The sequence below is a fragment of the Fundulus heteroclitus genome, chromosome 19, assembly GCF_011125445.2.
Source record: "Fundulus heteroclitus isolate FHET01 chromosome 19, MU-UCD_Fhet_4.1, whole genome shotgun sequence".
NCBI classification, from domain to species: domain Eukaryota; kingdom Metazoa; phylum Chordata; class Actinopteri; order Cyprinodontiformes; family Fundulidae; genus Fundulus; species Fundulus heteroclitus.
In genome coordinates, this window is record NC_046379.1 from 6,559,479 (window position 1) to 6,583,599 (window position 24,121).

The 24,121-nt window shown below is 41.3% G+C and overlaps 1 protein-coding gene across 7 annotated transcripts in view; it reads left to right on the forward strand.

Annotated features, from left to right (window-relative positions):
• Positions 1-24,121, forward strand: part of eml1 (EMAP like 1) — a 65,553-nt gene that overhangs the window by 7,416 nt on the left and 34,016 nt on the right. For 4 of the 7 annotated variants that reach the window (XM_021317486.2, XM_021317488.2, XM_012864575.3 and 1 more), the window contains exon 1: positions 5,699-6,101. The exons of 1 other annotated variant lie outside the window; for it this stretch is intronic. In XM_021317486.2, coding sequence (XP_021173161.2) covers positions 6,035-6,101 — 67 coding nt within the window. In that variant the 5' untranslated portion in view covers positions 5,699-6,034. Of the gene's footprint in view, positions 1-5,697; positions 6,102-24,121 lie in introns of those variants that run through there. 2 more of the 7 variants (XM_021317487.2, XM_012864579.3) reach the window with 2 other exon arrangements.

Sequence of the window (24,121 nt, forward strand, 5' to 3'; positions counted from 1 at the left end):
TTTGGTTAAACTGTCTGTAAAGATTATTAAATTTACTGAGTGACACTTGCCAAAATGTTTGATAAGGATTTTATTACCCTTCCTACTTTAGGAGTTCCTAGGAGTAGTTATACATTTCCTTTAAAGTAGCCTTCTACTTTTAAATGAAAGCTTTATATTTAACTACTGAAGTCATTTCAGACAAACGTGGTATTATTTAAATCTATTTTACTATTTCTGACAAGTTCTTGTAAGCCCACTTGTTTGTATGCTGGCAATACACAAATCTTGGCTGGCAACTGTCCAGTAGCCATGAGCCCCTATAATGGTGAACTAGTTAAAATGAGTGTCAAAGAGTGTTTATAAGGCGCTCATAGAGTCTTTGACTCTATATGTGAAAGATTTAACTGTGCTTCGGGGTTTAAAAGGCTTATTCAGTGCCCAGGTTGGATTAATTCATGGTGTAAAAGAACAAAGCAGCCCAATAACCAGGACAGGCACACAGATGGTGGCTGGATCACACTGAGGATTGACCCTCCCAGCTCTGGATTTGATTGTTCGTAATCCTGAACCACCAACAGACCGACCGAACGTCTGCTGACGCAGGGAATGTGAGCAGTTTTTTTCTCTCTCTTCGTATAAATAAATAAATGTCTGCTCCCGCTGACTGTGACCTTCAGGAGCCACCGGAGAGCTGAAGCTGGAAAAGCACCAGGGAACGTTACAAACACAGAGGCCTAAAACAAGGCCAGCTTAGAGGGCTTTTTTAACAAGCTGCTAAAAAGCTCTGTTAGAAAATCAGCGCCGAGCAAAAGTGTTCGTGCTCCTTGAACTTTTTGATTACAAACGATCAACCAAGGAAATGATAGATAGTTTGGAACATTTAATATAAGGTAAAAATCTGAACACAGAACAGTTTCTGGTCGACAAAATGGCCGCTAGCCTAAATCAGATATATATATATAATATAATATAGATATATAAAGAAAAATAATATAATAAATATATATATATATATATATATATATATGTTATGTATTATATAATAGATATATTATATATTATATATATATAGTATATGTATATCTATATTATATATATATATAGATATACTATCTATATATATCTATATATATATAAAATATGGATCAATGTAAAAGTCAAATGTAAATGTCAAACTAATGTGACCAGAGCACCTTCCTCCATATGATTGCTGTGTCCCCCACATTGCTTCTGGAATTGTGGAATGCACAACTAATAGTTGTCCGGCGAACGTATTCTCACACCTGAGCTGTGGATCTCTGGAGTTCCTCCAGAGCCAGCAAGGGGCCCTTGTCTGCTTCTCTGATGCTCTTCTTTCCCATCCAGCCAGTTTAGGTGGAAGGTCTTGTCATGGTAGGTTTGCAGTAGTTTCATTCACCGTCCATCCATGCTGGATTGAATAGAGCTCTGTGAGACGTTTAAAGCTTGGGTCTTTGTTTTATAACCTTAAACTTCTCTAAACTCTTAACCGCCACCTTTTCTCTGACCTGCCTGCTGTGGTCCTTGGTCTTCCTGATGCTGTTTGTTCTCTGATGCTCTCTAAGCCATAAGGCCAGAAACGTAATGGCTGCATTTATAACAATACCCAGAGCTGGACTTATGTTACTGGCTTCCAAAGTTATTATTGGCTGCACAAGATGTTAGTTGTCAGTATCAGATTTAAGGGGTCTAAATACAAATGCATGCCAAAATGTTTATGAATCTTATATGTAAAAAGAAAAATCTATAATCATGACTTATTACTCTGGAATACTTTGTGTTGATCTATCAGATAAAATGCCAATAAAATGCACTGAGGTTTGTAGTTGTAATGTGACAAAACGTGCAGACATTCAGGGGCCTGAACGTGCTGAGGTAAACACCTTTGGTTTCAGCTTTTCAGGATGTGTAGCTTTGAACCTTCTCAAATTTTGTCCAGAGGCAGCGAACATTATGATGGTACCACAGACCTTTTAGTGACTGATGGATAACATGGTGATGAGAAGCATCTGTGGGTGGGGCAGGATCCCCATCTGCCTCCTGCTGACATTCAGGCGGGTTTCTGGGCCCCATGTGGGTTGGTTGTTGGACAGCAGTGGGTGGGTGGGTGGGTGGGGGGGTTGGTAGGGGGTCTGGTTTAAGGAATTGTGGAGGGAGTTTAAGCCTCCTCTCATGTGAGCACTGGAAAAAAAGAGAGGCAGACACAAACAAAAAGCCAGACCTGTCCCTAATCTGGATACCAAATCCGCTCCACAATGAGATTTAAAAAAAAAAAAAAACCTGAACCCCTTCCAGCCAAAACAGCACAGGGCTCCAAAACTTCAGAGTAAGGGACAAAGGATGCTTACAGAGCTATGCGTGTGCACAGAGCATGAAATTCCCATTTGTACCGACATGAAGACGTCAGTTCAGGACGTCTTTTGGATCATATTTATGCAGAAACCTGATAATAACTGAGTCTGTGAAAAAAGGCCGTGAGCTCCAACTGTGAAAAGTCAAAGTTCTATTAACTTCTTGTGATCAGACTCGACACACCGCCCTACAAAGAGCACCTTGTTTCCTCGCATAATCCCGGCTGCGACCGAGCTCGGTGCGTCTGCTGATGCTTGATGCTGTTGTGTAACGAGTGAGGGAGAGAGCAGAGTTTTCCTGCGGGACGTGGGGGAGCCACGGCTCCGGGGTCGCTAACTCAGATGGGGATCTGGACGCGATCGACCGCTTCGTCTCTTTAGACATCAAACTGAGCCCCGTAGCCTCCAAGGCGCGCCGTGCTCCTGGCTTTAATGACAGATACCTGCACAGAGGAGGCTGATGGGAGGACCACAGCTGCTGGGAGGCCGAGGAGCAAAGTGTTCACGGTGCCTCTGTGTGACTCGTCTGCTCTGCCTTGTGATCTGAAAAGAGAAAAAAGGGGGGGGGGGGGGGTGTTTCAGCATGAATGTAGGCCACAGAATCTATTTTCCTTAGGCTTCTTATTTTTTTTCTCTTCAAGATAAATAATGCAAAGAGTTTCCTCCTCTTGAGCACATTCAGAAACTCAAACCCCCCACTTTGAAGAAGCGCCCAATTACCCCCTTTTACTCCTGCAGGGTTTCCCCCATTATCCCCTCCCCAAAAAAAAACTCCCACCTCACTTTTTAATTTGTCTCTGCCCCCCCTCCCCCTCTATCCCATTTATTTCTCCCTTCTCTGAATCCCCAGATCTCCAGTTCCCCCTCTTGTCCTTGTTTTAGGGATGATTTTGGAGCCAGCGATGTCTGCAGCAGGGCAGATAACGCAGACAGAGGACAGAGTTATAATCGTGTTTAGCCACAGCAGAGATGCCCTGGCAGCTCTCACCTCTGTAGCTTTAAGAGATTTGTGATGTGGGTCTGTTACTCAGGGTCCCCTCCTGACTTTGTATCATGACATACAGAAAGAGCAAGAGAGAGAGAGGCACCTTAAATGTAGGTCATCCTTTGGATTTGAAGCAATCTCAGATGTTGGGGTTTTAGCTTTTAATGCTTCCAGACAGTTTGTCTTTTTTATTATTAAGTTATTCAGCTCGGTTGCTCTTTTGTGTTAACGGGGCAAAGGCAGCCTGCAGAAGTTCAAACTAAGCTTCCTTGTGAAGGAAACGTGAAGTAAGAAAAAAATATATAAAAATAGCAGTGTTTTTGGATGCAAGCAGCCAAAAGGAGCTTCCTCCGTAGTAGGATGGCCAGACTCTTCCGGGTGGAGTTCATCATATAGCTGCTGGTTCTCCTTATCGAAAGGAGTCAGCTGATGTGGTTTGGGAATCTGATCAGGATTCATCCTTGGTGCCTTCCTTTTGGATGTTTGACGTCCCACGTGGAGAGGAAGCGGAAGATCCAGAACTGAGTTTGGGGACCAAATATCCTGCCTGGCTGGAGCATAGACATAATATAAGAGTAGACGCGTCATTGGGCGGGTTCTGCCTATGCTGCGATGCGTCAGAGCGTCCGCCATCTTAAATGTTACTCAGTCACTTAAACAGTATCAGAGGGACTTTAATCTCTGAATATACTTTGTATTCGTAGTATTTTTTTTTGTAATGTTACAAGTTTATTTTCGTGTCCCTTCAGCTTCATTCTCCTGAATTTATTCTCCTAAAGAATAAAAATATTTAAAATAATCTAACCTGGCCTACTCCAGGAGTGAAATAATTCTGCAAACTGTGATTATTCTGGAAATGTTCCCCCTTAATTCTCATAATATGATGTTTTTATCATAACATTATCACTTTTGTGTTTGTTTGTTTGTTTGTTTGTTTATTTTTACTTTATTGACCTAGGACTTTTTTTTCTCATATTATTAATTTTACCTCTTTAATACTCACCCAAAAAGTCTGTTCCTAAAGGTTCACATGTGACACGGTTTTATGAAATAACGGTTTTATGATATAATGAAGACCACAATGTTTAGATCAATTAACAAATTGATCCGTATATTCATAACACATACAAAAAATTATATATATATATATATATATATATATATATATATATATATATATATATATATATATATTATATATATATATATATATAATATATATATATATATTATATATATATATATATATATATATATATATATGCGTGTGTGTGTGTGTGTGTGTGTGTGTGTCTGTATTTATTGCAGCACAGGAATGAGGCATCTTCTCTGATCCACGTTCACAATAACAGAACTCAACTTCTTTCTGCCACATACAATATGGCGGTGACGTTGACGTGCGAACCTGCGCCCTATGACGCGTCTACGTATATATGTCTGTGGGCTGGAACACCTTGGGATCCCCCAGAATGAGCTGGAGGATGTGAATGGAGAGGCCTGTCTGGTCTCTGTAGAAGACAATGGATGGATGGATGGATGGATGGATAGATGGATGGATGGATGGATGGATGGATGGATGGATGGATGGATGGATGGATGGATGGATGAAAGGACTCGTTACCAATAAGGCATGCGGAAAAACATCTCTAAATGCACATGTTGAACCTTGAAGCAGAAAGGCTACTGCAGCATGAGATCACTCACTATTGCTGGCTAAAAACAGGGAAAATGCCACATATTGTGGACAACTGGGAAGAAATGCTGCCTGGTCTGATGTTAGAGTCTGGATAAATGCGTGGATCCATCTCGCAGCAACAAATCAGGACTAATGAACTGACAGATACTTTCTTGGACCACTCGAGGCCCCAACTTCACAGCCTACCCGACAGTTGTTGTTACTGGCCATGTCCAGCCCTTTGTGACCAGAGTAACAAATATTCCGATTATTTCTTTGAACATGCACCATGTCGCAAAGCTAAGATAATCTCACACTGGTTTCTTGAACATATCAATGAGTTAAATGTACTCCAATGACCTCCACAGTCACCAGATCTCGATCCAATAGAGCGCCTATTGTTGCCCGGAAGATGTCATGGATGATAAATCTGCAGCAACTGAGATAGTTTCATGTTTATGTAAAAAGAAATTGGAGCAAACATCAGTTGATTGTACATGTTTTGTAGATTAAAAAAAATATTCAATGTGTTTAGCATTTGCAAAACATTTTCATCCATCATGAATTTCTTTTTTCCTGCTCTCGTCCTGCTGCGAGCGGAGGGGGAGGGGCTCTCCGTCAGGCCCCGCCCCCCTGCGCTCTGACTCGCCCTCCATGTGTGACAGGGGGAAGGCTGGGCTGTCCCGAGCATTATCTCAACACTCTCAGACCCACACACACACACAAACACACACACACACCAACTGAGCTCACTCTTTTAAGCTGTTTCATTTTTCTGTTGGAGATCAGCTGCAGACGCGCAGCTGCCTTTGCGCAACGCGAGAAGGACCAGAGGAGACTGCAGACATCCAGGCTTCTTCTTCTTCTTCTTCTTCTTTCCTCCTGCTGCACCTCAGGAGTTTCACTGAGAGAGGAAAAACAAGTCCACATGACAGAATGAGAGTGAATGGGTTGCCCGGGAGCCTGAACCGTGCGGAGTGAATGGAGGGAGCACCAAGTGGACGCGACAGAAACTAACTGAGAATGGAGGACGGCTTCTCCAGCTACAGCAGCCTTTATGACACATCGTCCCTGCTCCAGTTCTGCAACGGTAAAAACTAACTCGTCCTGTTTGTCCCCCCCTCTCCGCATGTTCCAGAACCGGCTGGCTGGGAGTGTTTTCTGCACCCAGACTCCAGATATCCCGGCTGCGTCTCCGCGTTTCTGCGCAGCTCTGGTTTTATACAGAATTTCGGCGTTCATGCACAAGAGCAAAAAAAAAAAAAAAAAAAAAAAGTAATGTAGCAGGAAGAATCAAGGCCGGCGTGATGCCAACATGCATGTCAGACTGAGTCAGCTGCAGCCAGGGGAGCCGATAAACAAAGACAGGGAGGCTGAGAAACAGGGAAGGTTTAACTGAGATGCTGGATGAGGAGGAAGAACAGCTGGATCCCCGCAGGACGCCAGTGTTCTCCGGACTGTTGGACAGGAGAAAGCCTTGGTGGGAGGTGATGTGTTGGAGAGAAGGAGGTGGGGTGAGTCAGGGATGAGGGAAGGCAGGATGACACATCAGAATGACATCAGTTTGGGGATGTGTTGCCATGAAGCTCTCTTTGTTTCGTCCTGCAGTGTTTATACTAAACTGGGTTCATTTAGGCAATGTTCCTGACATGTTTTCCTGCTACAGTGTATTAAGGCCAACAAAGCTGACAGGCCTGTTTCTGATACTTACAATATGGCTCTCCATCCAGGGCAGCAAGCAACAGGGGTGCCAATGAGAACCCAAACACAACAAATGATGTCTGCGGTTTTTGTTTTGCAGTAAAAACCTGATAGACATGGACTGGATATTCTTAACTAATTGTGTATTTAATGGAAAGCAGACCTAACCCCCCATTTAGCATCCAAAATCAGTGCTAAACTATAAGGTTATTTCTCAGTTTTTTAAAGTCTCTGGCCCCAATTTGATTATGCTTGCTTTAAAATACTTAAAGCTGTAGTTAGGTTATGTATTAAATTACACAACATAGATAAATCTTTACATATCATATAGTTACCTATAAAAAGCCCACTTGTTTCTGAATAGTCTTCATTGGGGGACTGGGTGTGTGTTTAGTTATTTGTGAGGACGGGGGTGCAGAAGTGCCTTGAGATGACATGTTTCATGAATTGCCGGTATATAAATAAAATAAAATTGAATTGAAAATTGAAGGATGGGTTCATTCAGGACTCAGCGACGCCTACAAACAGTTAGACCCTTGCAAAGGGGATTAGAACTGATGCAACAACTTAATTTACTTGCTTGTGCTTAACCTAAGATGGTATAAACATATTAAAGGAACATTTTTTTGGATAAATTGTGGAACTTTTCCAGAATTTATCCAAGAAAAGTTCCTCATTTTCCTCCAAAGCGTTTCTATGTCTGTATTTTACGGGTAAATGTAAGAATGTTCTGAATGTGTTCGTGCCACCGCAGCTTGTCATTGTAAGCTTCCTCGGCTGCCATTTACAGATAATAAAAAAAAAATCAATGGCATTTACTGAGCTGTGTAAGCACTCTTGCAGCTCATGAAGAGGAGAATAATGCCGTCTAACACAGCAAACGAAAAGCTGTGTAATTACAAAGAGGTATCTGCTGCTGGGCGTCCGCCGGGTTCCTCGGTGTTTCCATGAATAACCGATGAGGTGAAGCTGCTTAATAAAAGCGTTTTTGGGTCTCCTTCATCAAAACCTGGGGCAGACACAAACAGAGAAGCTGCAGAGATATGGATCTTGTGCTAAAAAGACAGAAGAATATCGATCCATTCAGATTAATTTTTGTCCTGGTTGGACACATTACCCTGAACATTTTAAACCCGTTCGGAGCAAACTGAAAGTGTGCCACTTGCTGCACTTGTCATGCTTCTTAACAGGAACGGCATACTTTTAAAGTAAAGGTGTCTCCGCTTCCTCGTGATGAGTGAAACGACACTGACAGCAGAGGTGTGCGCTAGTTTGACTGACCTGAAAAACAGGTGTGGCAGCCCGTTATGGAGGCTTTAGGAGTTTCCCCGAGGAGATGGCTGTCCTTTAAACTTCGTAGAAATAAAAGTACAACAGCCGGTTGGAGGTTCTGTGCAGAGCGTGTCTTTTTAAAACTCAGGGTTGTTGACGCATTTGAAAAATGTTTTTCTTGCTGTATTTTTCTCACTCCTAAAACATCCTTTGCCTCTTTTTACAGCGGAGAAATGAATTAAGTACAAAAAAAAATTCTTAATAACTATTATTTGTAAAAAAAAAGATACAAAATATAATGTCAGACATATAAGGTTGTTTAGCTTTTCCTGAACGTTTTTTGCTTGCTACCTAATAAATACACTGTGAGGCTATAGACAAAGACAAAAAAAGGTTTTAGATGAACCATGCTAATAAGCACAACCACACATTGCAGTATATTGTATAAATGTAATTTTTTTAACATAATATTACGAAGGGTTAGCGCTAACACCACTAGTTTAAGGCTAATATCCATAGATATCATATACATAGATGGCTCATTACGTGCTGGAGCACATCCTGCGTTGCCGCCATATTGGATGGGTCTCTCCTACTCCAGGCTGGCTTTGGAGACAATGGGAGTAAACCCTGAGGGAGCAACTTTACCCGTATTTTGTGCAGCTTATGGTTGAAATAACCGGGGAGAACTATTGAAAGTAGATCACATGGTTCAGATCACCATTTTAGGCTGAGATTGGTTCTGAAGTATGAGTATTTACTTGGTGAGAACACTGCAGAAACCCAAGATATGGACCATAATTTTATGCTTATCAATTTGTTATTGCTGTATTTGACAAACTATGGCTGAATTATGTTGCCAAATTAAGTACCCTGGAGTTAGAGAGTACAAACACATGCAAGAAGTTGTGCAAAACTGTTCTTTTTCAAGGGTCTTAAGCTGGAGCGTAAGACCCTTGAAAAAGTCTTTAGCTCTATTTGCAAGCAGGGAAGTGTGAGACACTGGAATGAATTGGACATTTTTAAGAACACATTCCCAGGCCTTTAAAAACTGTGTGTATACGTAGCACGCCGAAATATGAGGAAATGATTGTTGGTGTGTAGAGAAGGCTCAGGATTATACGTGTGTGAGAGAGAGAGTGAAACAGATTCAAATGAACAAACCAATTTGTTTCTTTACTTAAATGTATTCATTTATACATGTACTGAGTTGTAATACCACATGTCTCTTTGTTTAAGAGCATAAAACAAAGTATTTCAGCATGAAAGCACGTATTTATCTACATATTTAATGTCATAACACATGTCTGTCTTATCACATATAAATATACATTGATATGCCATATGTCTCTGTTAAAGAGCATACATTTATGAAATACGTTGTTTGAACAACGTATTTCAGCAATAAAACATGTTATTTTTTATGTGTGACAGCTTCCTGCATCATAAACATGTCTCTGCCGTTTGTAACAAACCAAACCGTGTAAAAATCGGGTAAAAATTCAGGGAGTTAACATTTATCTTAGTTGGGCAAACAGCTTTGTTAGTACGTATAAATACTCCGGGGTCGCGGGTTGCATGAGAGACCCATCCAAGATGGCAGCCGTGCTGAGACGTCAGCTCCAATTGGCAGCGCCAGTCCACGGGGCGTCTACCTATATAATGTCTATGCTAATATCTATAGAAAATCCTTATTGCTAATGATTAGTATCCAGTTGACTTTTCCCTACAGTAGTTCTACAAATCTGCCTTTTGTTTCAATGTCATACGTATGAACACATGAGGCCAAAGGGAAATAAAGCTTTGGCATTTATCTTTGTTTCAGCTGAGAAAGCATTTTTGGACAATAGCACCGCAGCTCTCACAACCCTTATGTGTTGCACAACCCACATGCCAAGCTGCTTCAGAGTCATTACACCTAAAATATAGTAGCAGTGACAAAAAAACAAGAAAACATTCCCACATCTCAGGCTGTTATGCAGATGGCTCAGATACCTCGGTATGCAGCTGGCTTGAAACTGAAAGGGAAACTGAGGCCTGACCTAAGTTCAGATTATTTCTGCCCATATAGTAATTCTGTTCCCTCTGATTGGCCGTTGATCCTTGAATATGAAAAAAATATATATATACTATAATGATAGCGTCATGCCGAAGGAACGTACTCCGTCATTCATCTCAATGCATTCAGAACCAGAGTTCATCAGAAGTGACTCCCATACTTCAAATAAGTGCCAGATCTTGATGTTACACAAAATCTTCTTCATTTCCTCACATTATCAGCTTTAACAACCAAACATTGAAACTTATATGTTTAATAAAAACATCTGCAGTGTATTTAAATGTTCTATGAGGGGGGGGGGGGGGGGGGGGGGATAGCTACTTTTTATTGTAATTGCTGCTTTATAAATGAGGCAGCCGTCGGTTGTCGGGAATTTGACCGAAAGCGGAAGTCAAACTCATACTGAAACAGCAGAGAGGAGAAAATCTAAAGCGTAAAGTATCTCTATATCATGCTAAAAAGTGCCGACTGCGCATGTGATGGGGAGGGTTTTACTCGGCCCACCTCCAATACAAGAACAAACATGTAACATTGTTGGTTTACTAATTTAAGTCTTTCAAAAATGAGACACCACCGTGTCGATATTTTTACAGATATAAAACAAAGTGTAACCAGTTTACCCTGGGAACTCTTGCCTGTTAATCGTGACACAATAAGGCCTTTTTGTACCCGTCTTTTTCTGTAATGTCTAATTTTCTTCAAAATGTTGTTTTACCTTTCGGGGTTGACTTTCTTTGACTCATCTTAGTGTCTTTGTGCAGAAGATTTGTAACTTGAAGATTGTTCTGTTTTCAAAGCAAAGAGGTTGCCCTGCTTCAGGCCATTGAGGATGATGACTTTCAGTATGACGTTGAAATGGTTTAAAAACTCAAGTTACCATCCATCCGTGTCTATATATGCCATTATGGGATGGTCACCAGTCCATGACCGCTTAGTTGAATTGATTTTCAGCCTTGATGTTCCTGCTCTCTTCTTTTCCTTTACACACTAAAACATCTTTACACAGAGACTCGTGCAGCAGCGTCTTGTATTTTGCTCCAACAGACTGCGTCACCGGGGCAGTGTGAATAGGGTGAGAGCGCACACATCTACTGAGGCGATCTGTTGGACTGCGTTTGTCCTGAAGGCTAAAATGACATCATAATTCTCCACTCCAACCGTCCAAATCCTCTCAGAGCAGCGGCGAATGATGTCATTCACTCCCCTCGCCGACTGCCCCTCTTGTGGCCGGTGTGTTGTCGGCCATCCAACCAGACTAATGTTCAGGGAGCGGGTCAGCTTAACTGCAGAAAACATGAGCAGGCTGCCTGCTTTGTCCTCGGCAGGTCAGGCCAAAAGGAAATTAGCCCCGTCACAACCTCGGTCGCATCCAGACACGCAGGCCGATTACCGCTGATGGAGGAAGTAAAACTCTTTACAGAGGCCGTTCTTCTGTGGAATCAGATTTAGAACAAGCTGCTTTTGGAGGAGAGCACAGATTTAATTGTATTAGTTTGTGGTTTGTAGCTGGTAATGATGATGGAGTTTATTTCTAATTGCTCTCACAGATACTTTGATATCTGTTGGTCCATTTTAAGGGGAAGAAAGTGATCCCAGTTGTTTCCTGTTTTGTCTGCGCCTACACTGCCGCCAGCTGTTTCTCTAAGTCCACAAAGGCTGTGTTCACAGGGTCCCTGATATGAGGAGTAACGATCAGAGTAAAAATATGAACCCCCGCATCATACCAGAGGAGAGCATGTGAGCTTTTGTTCAGACTTCAACCAGTGGGGTTTTCTTTTTAATGGTTTCAATCAGCATAAAACTTCATTTTGGTTATATTTTGGAGGATTTTCCCCCTAATATAGTCAGTACCAGCTGCCTTTTATTTTTACTGTCAAAATGTCAACTCTGGTACAGAAAAGATCTACTAACTAGGTATTAACCACTGATTTGAACCAAATCTTTGCAGAAACGGAGGGAAACACGGCTTTTATCGGGAGTAAAGAGCAGCCAAATGCAACCAAAATGGGCTGAGCGCCATGCATGAAATGTTTTAGTTTGGGTCACATTTTAGTCCTCATAAGTATATATTTTTTTTTAAAACGCAGTATAAACACTGCTTGTAGTTACATTTATAAACACTGTGGGTAGTTTTATTAATACTTTTACCAGCCTTTGCTCCAGTCTTCCATCCCTTTTTGCCAAAGGAGCAAACGGATTAGGCAGATGTTGCTGCTTAATTAGGAAAACACGGCACATGCAAACTAATCCCGCTGTGCTTCATGGGAACCGTTTGGGTTTAAATAACCCAAATGAAATGCCAAAATGATCAAAGAAAACAAAACAAAAAGCCTCTTCCTGTTACGTTTCTGGCATAGAACCATATAGAAAACGTTAGAATAAACAGGATGGAGCGTATAATAACACTTATTTTTTAAAGTTTTCATTTTTGAAAAGGTTAAGTTGGATTCCCTAATATTTTCTATCAAGCTGCAGAAATCTTTGTCCAATAAAAAAAAATCCATGCTTTGATTTTAGCTTTTAGCTAAATTATCATTTCAGCAAACTTACTGAATGAACTCCCTTAAAATACTTTAACCAGCATTGTTTGATAAGACTCAGCTAAGCCCAGAAACATTTTTATACCTGATACATTCGGGTTTAAAGTACTCTTTTAATTTTAACTACACGTTTCTTCAGACTGGCAGAAATATTAATGTTTTGAGCGGCTCAGCCTGGATTACGACTTTAATCTAACAGAGAATCTATGGAGGGAGCTAGAGATTAGAGACCAACAAGGTCTTCGAACCTTAAAACTTTGAGCACCACTAAAAATACATAAACAACATAGAAAAGGCTACAAATTATTCTTGAAGATTATTTATTTTCTTTTCAAAATTGAAACTTCTTTCAGGATGTTTCATCGTCTTTTGTATGCCTCTTATTTACGATCAGAAACAAAGTTCTTGTTCAAATGAAAATAGTTTTAAATGTACATCTGCCTGGGGTGTTAATAATTCTGGCCTTAAACACACAAACTACTGCTGCTAACTCATCAGCTAACGCGCTCATTAGCGCCTGATGTATTTGTGCTGTAAATGGATCGGATTCCTCCATCTTGATTAAGTCAGTAATCTCATTTCTGCATCTGTTTTGATTAAATCTCTCTTTTTTTCACATTCAAACACATGGCGGGGATGAAGAAAGGAGGGAAACGGCTGATATGGGTTCACAAATGAAGAAAGTATGGATTAATAAGTAAAGGTGCAGCTGGACTGAGCAGATGTGAAGGGCGAGGTGGGAGTTTAATAAAGGTTGAAGCTGCTTTGATGTTTGTTGGAGGGATTTTGATGCACAGCGGAGCTGACGGGACTTCATCCAGTCTCCTCCTCTTCCTCTCTTCGGCGCTGCATCTATATACGTCTCGGTCTGAACTCTGATTGATGATGGCACGTGGCGAGGGATTAGGATTAAAGTCTAGCTCACGTTACCTACCGAGGATGAGTTGCAGGAAAAGGGGAGGAGGTGTTTGTGTTGGAGCATTTTCAGCGAGCCTTAATCTGTGCTCGGTTTTCTCCTGCTTTCACTGACCGAGAAGCTGAATGTCGATGTCTCCTCTTTATTCTTCCTCTTCTGGTTTTGGCCTTCCTCCGGATTGATTCACGTCGCCCGTGTTCGCACATTTACACAAAGATTTCCCGTGAACTACATCGAAATGGAAGCTGTGAAGGCAAAACATGAGGGAATGATGTGAACCATCAGTCATCTGTAGCCGCATGTTTCAGAGGATGGGCCTAATGAATATCGACCCGAATAGGATAACTGATCTGCTCCTGCTGATTCGTTTAAAGGCTCGTATTGATTTCCAATATCTGCGTCAGTGAGAGGGCGCACCTTGTTCTTTTTGTCTCAAACTTGATGCAGCTGCGCTTCCTCCATTTTAAACTCCCAGTCTGCTTTACTCTGCTTCTCTTTTTCAAGTGCGTTGCCCCATCGTCTTCCCGTCAGACTCTCTCACGGTCTTTGTTTGATCTCGGGGAAAGAGCCTCTGGTGGAGTTCAGCGCGCTCTTCTGTTTTTCTTTTTAATTTTTAATCTACAGCCAGTCAGATATTGAGCTGGGCGATTTGGGCCGCCCTACCCCAATCCACCCAACTCCTTATCTCCCTCCTTTTTCTCTCACTTCTCTCCTGATAAGGTTTGCTCGGCGCGTTTTTTTCTCTGTTTTTTTTTTTTAGTGCTGCTAAATAGAGAACCATTTAAAGTGAAACGATACACAGACAGACAGCCTGTGCTCATTAAAGGTTTGCAGCGATACTGAGCAGCCATTCAACCAGCTTGCATAAGGTCCTCTGATAAGATCTCTGGAGCTTGTTTACTTGGTAGAAATTGGGCCATCTATGAAAATACATTTTAAAATTACAGGAATCCTTTATGCAATAGTAATCTCCCCTTTAAATAAATGGATGACACGGTGCAAAATAAGATATAAAAGATTGAACATAAAAGAGAACATGCATGAGATGAATTACTGTCATCTAAGCATAAAGAAACAAACACTGAACATGATGGATGTCCAAAAAGAGCAGTTGCTTGGCTACTGCATCACTATATAACAGGTAGACTTGTTTTGTTTTGCCTAAATTTAGATAAAGGGAATTATCATCCAGCCTGTCCTTTATAAGCCAGTGGATCAAACTGGACCACCTACTGAACTAGCTTGGTTTAAAAAAACACCAACAACTCAATACTATTGAGATAAAAATGGTAATTGACTACATATTTCTGTAAATAAGTCAGATCTACTTCCTAAAGTGCCTCAAGATGACGTTTGTTGTTAGTCGGTGTTAAATAAGTAAAATTAACTGAATTAAAACATGTCAAAAAAGTATGACTGAGGAAAGTATATAAAGTGAAGAAAACAATGGTCCAAGTATAGAATCTTGCGGAACCCCACAGGTTCAAGAATATTTTGCTCTTCACCATTTTTTATTTGTCAAATTTTTAGGGAATATTTTTTTTCTACACATAAATCAGTTGCTAATTAATTAATTGTTTCTTTATTTTAAGATTTTTATAGTGGCAACTTTAAAAACAGAAAATAAATACCAGTGAAACAGCTTAGTCTTATGAAACAGTAACAATATCTACAAAAAGCATTTGAAGTGCAGAGTTGAAAGTAACTCCACATAAAATGGTCGTTAGGGAGCTCAAGTTGAATGTTGCGGATGTAATTGTTTTATTGGTTCGTGTTCTGATGGCAAAGTGGAAGCAGCCGTGTTTCAGCTCAAAAGATACTAACTTGTATAGTGCATTATGTTTCTTAAAATCTGCAGACAAAACGAGAATGGCTTCGTATGACTAAAGGGAGCCCGGGTTTGCTCGCAGCTTGAGCTGAAATATTCTATTTTTGTTAAAATGCCGTCACCATTTGTGGCATTTATCTTTTTTTTAAAAGCAGGTTAAACTTTCCTATGAAGAAATTATTACTTGTAAAAAAAAAAAAAAAACTCAGATCATGTCTTAAATAGAAATGAAAAACGGAAATAGCGTTTCTGTGCACATTAAAAGCTGCCAAGAATACTCTCCTCCTTTCTTGTCCGTATCTCCACTGACACACATTCTGGCAGCCTCATCCCGTGACCTACTAAAACAATCAGGCATGTAAAACAGCAGCGTTTAAATCCCTGCGCTAAATATATATATGCTCTGACTTCTGCATGTGCAGTCAGAGCTCCTGAAGCCGAGCACTAAGAAGGTTATGTGCGGTATCTGTGCAGGACAGTTTGCATAAATAATATGTGTCTGCCTGCTGAGGATCATCAGGAGTGTCTGTGTGTGTGTGTATACATTCCCATCATCACAAGGTCGGCAGATGAGACGCGCAGGCAGCACGAGACCTTGGACGGTTTGTCACAGACGCTTAAAAATATCTCAGCAGAGCCAGAAACAGAGCAGAAAGTGGGGTGCTTTCAATCAGTGCTGCAGTTTTAACTGTGCTCAGCAGAGCGTGGAGTGTTACCTGTGGGGGAAGGCCACCGATAATAAATCAAACGAGTCAGCACAACCCACAGGGGATGCCATTATTTTTAGTTTCGACTCGATGAAACAGACGCGAGGCGGCAAGAAATGTAGAAATTGTTTATGAAGAGTTACATCCAGCAGTTTAGGCGGCACCGTGCAGATATTAAAACCTGGAGTGTTGTGGGAAAGTATGCCATGTCTCATCAGTCTACAACATATTTTTCACAGAATGCATCTAATTATCAAGCTGTTGAGAAGCTTTTGTGTTCTTTTTTTCAGTCAGCAGTGGTTCTGGCCTTGTAAATCTCCCATAGAGGCCAGGTTTGCCCGGCCTCTTTCTTATTATTGAATCATGAACTCTGACTTTAAGTGAGACAAGTGAAGCCTGCTGAGCTTTACATGTTGTTCTGGGGTATTTGGTAACCTTTTGGATGAGTTATAAATGCACTTTTGCGGGAATTTTTCTGTGTTTTCTCCGTTTGTGGACAGTGGCGCTCGCCGTGGTCCCAAAGTCTTAAAAGGGGCTTTGTAACCCGTTCCAGTCAGAGATGTGAATGACTTTCTTACTTGTCTGTTCTCAAGTTGCTTTAGATCAGACCATGAGTTGTTGCTTTCTGAAATCTCTCAGCCTATTCATGTTGTCAGACCGCTTTGATTTTAGTCATTTCTCAATTTGTCAGGTGTCGCAAAGAACTGACCAGGTGTGGCTGGTAAAACTAGACTTTCCCCCCAAAAATGTGCTTAATCACAGTTAATTAATGATTTAACACGGGGACAATAGGTTTTTTCACATAATGCGATTCTGGCTTCGAAATTATCCTTTGAAACTTGGATTATGTGTTTATTCGCACTATCTTTGTCTGATATTAGAATCTAAGTGATGACTGTAACACCTTAGCATGACAAAAAGCAAAAACACAGGAAATCACCAAAGTGTTTAAAATCAATTACCGATTAATTTATCACCTGTGGTAAAATGAACGTTAGCTAGACTGAGTCAGCAAATTGGTCCCAGTGACGCTCACGTCATCAATTTGTCTGCTTCTCACTTCCGACCCGTTGCTGGTTGTAATATTAACAAATAAAATGTATCCTCTTGGTGCCTGCTGTGCAGCTCCCAGAGATTACACTGCACCCTAATTGGTCTGCTACATCTGCTGCTAATGGAGGAAGGAAGGGGAAAGCCCAGTCTTTCTGCAAGTGACTGAGTGTGCATCCCCCCCACCCACCCACACACACACACACACACTCTGCATGCACCCAGCGGGTCTGTAACAGATGGGTAGAGGAAGAGCGGAGGATCCCATTAGAAATTCCATCAAAAATTGATTCGTCAGACCACAGGTGCCGAGATGAGAGGAAAGGAAGGTCTTTGCAGCTCTTTGCTTTAAACTGACACGTCAGTTTTTGTTGCTGAAAGAAAAATCACATTTACACATCTCATTTTGGTGTAGAGGGAATTGAGTTTCAACTCAAAAAATAAGCAAAAACAGACATAAAGAGTTAAAACTGGATTATTAAACAAAAGAGTTTATTTAATAAACTTTTTGTTAAAACATATTCATATCTTTTATTGAAATTGTGATTTACTTTCTGACATATAGCAGAGCAAACCTAGCGAGTTTACCCAGACAGCTGTAGCACGATGTTTTTAAGCTTTCTTGAACTGTAGATTTGTGCTTCCCCATCTCCATATATATATGTGTGTAAAATATTCAGTTATACATCATTTGTTTTATCTGTGTAATTCATAATTAGAGGAATGTATATACCAGCTTTTGTACCTGGTGTTTTCTTGTCTTGCATGTTTGTATTGTAGGGTGATTTAGCTCTGTTAAACCATATCCTAAACCTTTAGATAAGCAAGATTTCTGAATGCACCACAGTGGTGAGGAAGTTATTTCTTGTATTTGCTCAACAACTTATTTTCCCAGTCCTCCAAGAAAATGACATTGGTTCAGTTAACACTGATTAACAATTTATTTTCAAGGGTTTTTGATATTATTGCTGTTACTATGACTCAGGGCCCTGTTGACTCAGACAATATCATTCATATCAGAAAGAACCAGTTTGACCTTTGATTTTATTGTAGCAAAAATATTTACTCACCTAATCCATAATCCCCTAGAAATAGAAATTAAGCTGTTTTAATTCACGGCAAAAACCAGCATCTTTTGTTCGTCAAGCACAAAGCACATTTTCATGATTTATCTGCCACATTAGTTCAAAGAGTTAATGAAAATGGAGCTGGTCTGTCCTGTAGGTCTGAGGCTGTGTTGACTGAACTGCTTTTTCTACAATGAGATGTGAAAAGAGTTGTCATCAGAGGAAAGCAGCACTTTGCATTTCCTTTTCTTTTTTTTTTTACAAATATTGCTAAATGATAAATCTTTCTAAAAAATCATTGTGATGAACTGCAATATTGTCATCTGGAGACCTTTGTCAGCTAACATGACAATGGCATAATAACACAAATCCTCTCGACACAACGGCTCAGATAGATTCAGCAGTTGGAGCGCCATCCCATAAAACTCCCACATTGCAGCAGTCGTGTTCGGCTTTGACACCAATTCCATTTTCTTTTCTAACGAGCGTTCCTCTGGCTCTCATGCTACACTTTAAGCATGTGCCCACCTAAAACGAGATTTAACTCCTCTTACACTGAGGAAACAAGAAGGAAGGGGTGAGCAGACACCGATGCATCAGACTGAAACCTTTTGTTATCCAGTCTCAGAGAGAGGAGACGGAAACACAAGAGGGAAAAAAACGCAAATTATTATCATTTTAATTATTCATGTGATTAGAATTTATCATGTGATTCATTGATTTATTGCAGTCCACCGGGCCGCAGCAGCTACCAAACGTATTTTAAGGATGTGATGCAGGAGCTTTAGGGTCGTATCCGATAGAAACATCGAGTCAAGGAGCAGGCTAGGTATTTAAATGGAAAGCAGAATGCTGTGGAGTAAACAATGTTACTCAGAACTTACAAACAAGCAAATGCAGTCGATGTGCATAGTTTCCCCAGCCGGAGCGCTGCATGTTCTCCCCGCTGCAGATGGCAGGGATACAACTGGCTGTTATTCTCTCTGTTTCTGCGAAGCTATTTTTGCCCCATGGAAATCGGGTTTCCTGTAAAGACGCCGTTTCTGGACGGAACGCCGGCGCGGCACAAAACAAACGCACGCCCTCACTTACGCCGCGCGGAACAAGCGTCCCGCCTCCTGTTCCTTCCTGGCTGTTTGTGTCTGGGGACAAGCGCTTGTTTTAATGTGAGGAAAGGTTGAGACTGAGAGCGAGGCTTGTGTCAGAGCCTGGAGCTGCCGCCAACCATGACTCAGTACATCTGTGGCCTGTTCGGGCCGTGAAAGTCTCACTAATGAAGACCGTTCCTGGGTCCAGCTGTTTGACACGGTGTTGTTGATTCAGATGGTGGCAGGGACTTTATGGAAAGATGAACATGATTGTTGTTTTTGCCGGTCTGCTTAGTCATTCAGTGTTGTTGGGTTTTAGTTATCGATAAAGTGGCAAAGGGACTAACATTTCCAGCTTCTACCCGTCCGTCCGTCCGTCCATCTTCTATAAGCATTCATCCTTGCGGGGTTGCGGGAGGGGCTGGCGCCTGTCTCCAGCTGTGATTGGACAAGAGGTGTGGTACACCCTGGATAAGCCACCGGTCCATTACAGAGCAACACAGAGACAAACAGCCCTGCTCACACACAGACAAACACACTCAGTCCTGAGTGCAGTTTAGAGAGAACAATTAGCCTAATAGTCATGTTTTTGGACTGCGGTCAGGATTCAAACCGAGGAGCTTAGCAACAGTGCAACACAGTGAGATAGCAACTAGATAGAGCAATGTTTTTATTCCTCACTTTAACCTTGGTAAGGTTTTAACCAATTAGCCAAAAGGCTTCATTTTTATATTTAACTTGCACGGTCATTTCACTTTGCTAGAAGTCGATCGGAGCCCTTTTCTCTCAGAACGACCGTGATCCTTCATGGCATAGACTCAACACGGTGTCTGAGACGTTCCTTTGGGGCTTTGGTCCATGTTAGCTTCATAGCCTCACACAGTTGGCTCAGGTTTGTTAGATGAACCTTCAGCTCTATTGGATCGAGGCCGGGAGACGGCAGAGACCGCTGGAGCACAGTTTGTTGACCGTCATGTTCCGCAAACTCGTTTCAGATGATTTGGGTTTTGTGACATGGTACAGTTCCATTTCTGCTTAGTCATCAACTTTGTCATCATTGCTGATGTCCTCTAAAAACTCACAAAAACAGCTCTATGTTTGTGTGGGTTTATGGAGAGAGCGACAGTGAGCCTGCACAAAGTAGTTTACCAATTCCTGTTAGTTTAGTTGGGATTTAAAAGTGACAAAGTGTGGATGTTGGAAATGGAAAATATGTAGCAATTATGAGGACAAATATTGCTTGTAGTCTTTATAAAAATTTACCATGTTTAATTGTGGTACATTCTGAAGATGTGTGTGCCGTCTTACTGCGACAATATATCAATACCACAATATTTCCACAATGCCACAATAATATCCTGATATTTTCAATTATTGGCTGTGCAGTTCCTTGCCTCTAGGTTTTTCAGGTTTGCCCTCGCTTAAGTGTGACTCTTAGCTTGGGCTGAGTGTCCTGGCTCGGTAATTTTTAGATCACTTTAACTTTAATTTGCAAAACTCTGACATTTGTCAGTGGGAGAGATGGTCAATCATGAGTAAAATCAGCTGAACAGCAGTTTGCTCGTCCTCCTTTGTTGTTTGACATGCACATTTGAGGATACTGTTAATATATTATCGTAAATGTAAGCAAGCTTTTCTTTGAGAGATGGATGCTTTTTGTTTTCACAATTTTTCCCTTTTACTCAAGATTATACCTAATCGAAATGTAGCCAAGTGCTATTTTTACACAAAATTAGACTGTTAGATCCCTAAATCCCCACATAATGGCATGCTAATATGATTTTTTTAATCAAATAGCTGCATTACTTTTGTTTAAACCATTTGGGACATTTTCTTGGTTTAGAATTGCAAACACAGGCAGAGAGAATACAAATCTACGAAGCTAAGCTCTGACTTTATAGAGATCACTAACATTCAGCAAGATCTGCTCCACATAACCACCATAATCCCATAACAACTATAATCCTCTGCCTCGCCATGAGCACTTCCTCTTTGGCAGAAGAGTGTGTGTGTTGGACAGTGCGTGTTTTGTTAAGCAGGGTGTTGGGATAATGCTGTATATATTACGTGCTCCTGAGTTAAGAATGAGTTATTCTGCATCAGCGGGCCGTGTCTTTGTCCGTTTGTCCTTATTTTTTAGCCAATTATTTATGGCTTTGTGGCTCTTCATCTCTTCAGACGTTTCTATCAGTTTAATTTTCATCGGCATAGGTTGCCTAAAAATTGCAGCACTTAACAATACAACAATATTAAACCCATATCATCCTTTTTTCTAAACCTCTTCCCTCTCACTTAACAGAAATGATCTTCTGATCTTTACTTCTTTCCATCAGTTTTCAATTATATTCAAGTCGTGTGATTGGCTGGGCCATCTTTGCTACCTTAGCTCGCTGGCTGTGTTTGAACATTAGGGCTCTGTTTCATTTCATCTTTAGACTCTTATCAGAGACTCTTGGGGCGACAGTGTGGCAGAGGTTAGGGAGTTCGTCCTGCAATTTGCGGGTTGCCGGTTCGATCCCCTGCTCTGACTGTCTCTGTCGTTGTGTCCTTGAGCTAGACACTTCACCCGCATTGCCTGCTGGCGGTGGTCAGAGGACCCGGTGGCGCTGCCTCGCCTCTGTCAGCCTGCCCCAGGGCAGCTGTAGCTACTAACATAGCTCACCACCGTCAGGGTGTGAATGGGTGAATGACTAAAACTGTAGCGTGAAGTGCTTTGGAGGTCGTCAAGACTAGTTAAAGCGCTATACAAGTTTTTTTTCTATTTGCCATTCCTTCAGTTTTATGCAGTCCTTAATGTACTCAATGTTTCCACTACCAAACCTAACTGTTGGTGAGATGCTTTGGGGTGAAACGCAGGGACGTTTGTCCTCCAAACGTGGGATGTGCAACAATAGCCAAAAGTACGGTGGCCGAGAGGTGCAAATAAATAAATGCGCTGCAAACACAAAAAATACTCCAAACACAAAAAATATTGGCTAGCACACAAACACACAAAACACATGCAGCGGAAAAATGTAGCAAAGGATAAATGCTGCAATCACAGAAGTTAGACACACAAAGTGCAAACATGCTGCAAACACAAATGATGCCGACGCACAGATGCACAAAACACATGTAAAGGCAAATGCTGGAAGTAGCAAAAACAACTGCAAGTTAAGAAAGGCTGCAAACTAGCTCCACATAGCGGAAGTGCTCCAGACCAATAAGGGGACTCGACCACCATCCAAGTTATATGGGACCAGACCGGGCAACCTACGGATGGTAGGTGACTCCCCCTAGTGGTCTGGAGCACTGCAGTTATGCGGAGCTAGAGCTACTTTACAGCTTTTCTAAACTCGCAGTTGTTTTTTGCCACTTGCAGCATTTTGCATTTGCATGTGTTTTGTGTGTTTGTTTGTTTTTGTGTTTGGGGAACTTTTTTTGTTTGCAGCCCATTTATGTATTTGCAGTGCGTTTGCACCTTTCCGCCGTCGTACAGTTCAGTTTTGGTCTCATCGATCAAAATCTAGTGTCTCAGTATTTCACTGAAATGTCTAAATGTTCTGCAACAGACTTAAAACGCACTTCAAGATATTTTTCTTCAGCAGTGGAGTGTTGCGCAGTGAGAGTTCACAGAGGCGATGGTGCTTGAGTGCACTGATTATTATTTTCTCTGAAAAACTGTACCTGCTATCTTCCAAGTCTTTCTGAACTTCTGTATTGGTGGCCCTTAGCTCTAAGAAACCTTCGCTTTTTATTCTTGTTACTAGATATCAGGGGTGGTTAATGACAAAATAATCTTTAAACTTCTGAATTATACCTCTAACAGTGCTCACTGGGACACTCAGAAGTTAAAATATTCCTGGATCCAATACCACTAGTATATCTTACAGCAATAAGATTGTGAAGGTCTTAAGAGACCTCTTTGCTGCTACCAATCATGAGATTTTACTTCCATGATACCTAGGTAATGACAAATCTTTTTATATAGCATCCTTTAGGATCAAACCGGCTGATAATAATTCTCCCTGATAGGGAGCATGATTATTTTCTACATACCAAGAGATTTTAGATAATTTCTTGCCTTTTTGTGCCTTTTTGCTCCTCATTTTCTGCTATATATGCTTTTTCCCTGGGGTTTTCCACTTCATTAAATGTAATTTATTAGTTTCATTGGTGGTAATTCCTTTCTTTGCGCATAATGCTTTGGTTGTTGCCGACTCTAGTTGATAACTTTTCTTAAAGACACAAGCCCTGTCTGTTTCATGACTTAATTCTGCTGAAATAGCAACACATTATTTATTTTCTGACATGACTATTTTGATCGAGGCGTTTGTGTTCTTGTTCCCTGTTTTCATTGTCAGAGGGGTGGAGAGGATTAAGGTGGGGGAAGATGTCTTCTGTGTGACCTGAGTTTGACTTGAGGAAGGATGTGGCTGATGTAGGAGGATGGAGGGTTAACCGTAGGAGCCTCGTGGGGGTTGTTCTGCCTCTTATCACCTCCTCTTTGACCCCTTGCTGACCTTGTACATGCAGAGTATCCTCTTTTAGTGTTCCCCCTTTCAGTGACCCTGTTCTAACATAAAAAGCCATCCGTACGGCCTTGTCTTTGCTCTTCCCTCCCTCTGTGCTGCCTGTTTTCTCCTCTCTAATCCCCCCCCCTCAGGTCTTGTATGTGAGGATTTCCTCCTCTCTTATCCAAAGAGCCTTCAGAGGCGGGTTGTAATCAGGCACCTGTTTCCCTCATCTGGTCGGTTAATTCGCTGCAACGACATCAGCAGGTCACCTGCTGCAGCTCTTCAAGCTCGTGTGGGATTGATCATGGATGACAGTAACTTGGCTGTATTCTTCAACTGCTCCGTTTTTTTCCTCCATTAGTTCCTCCTCATTGATGATTGTGGTC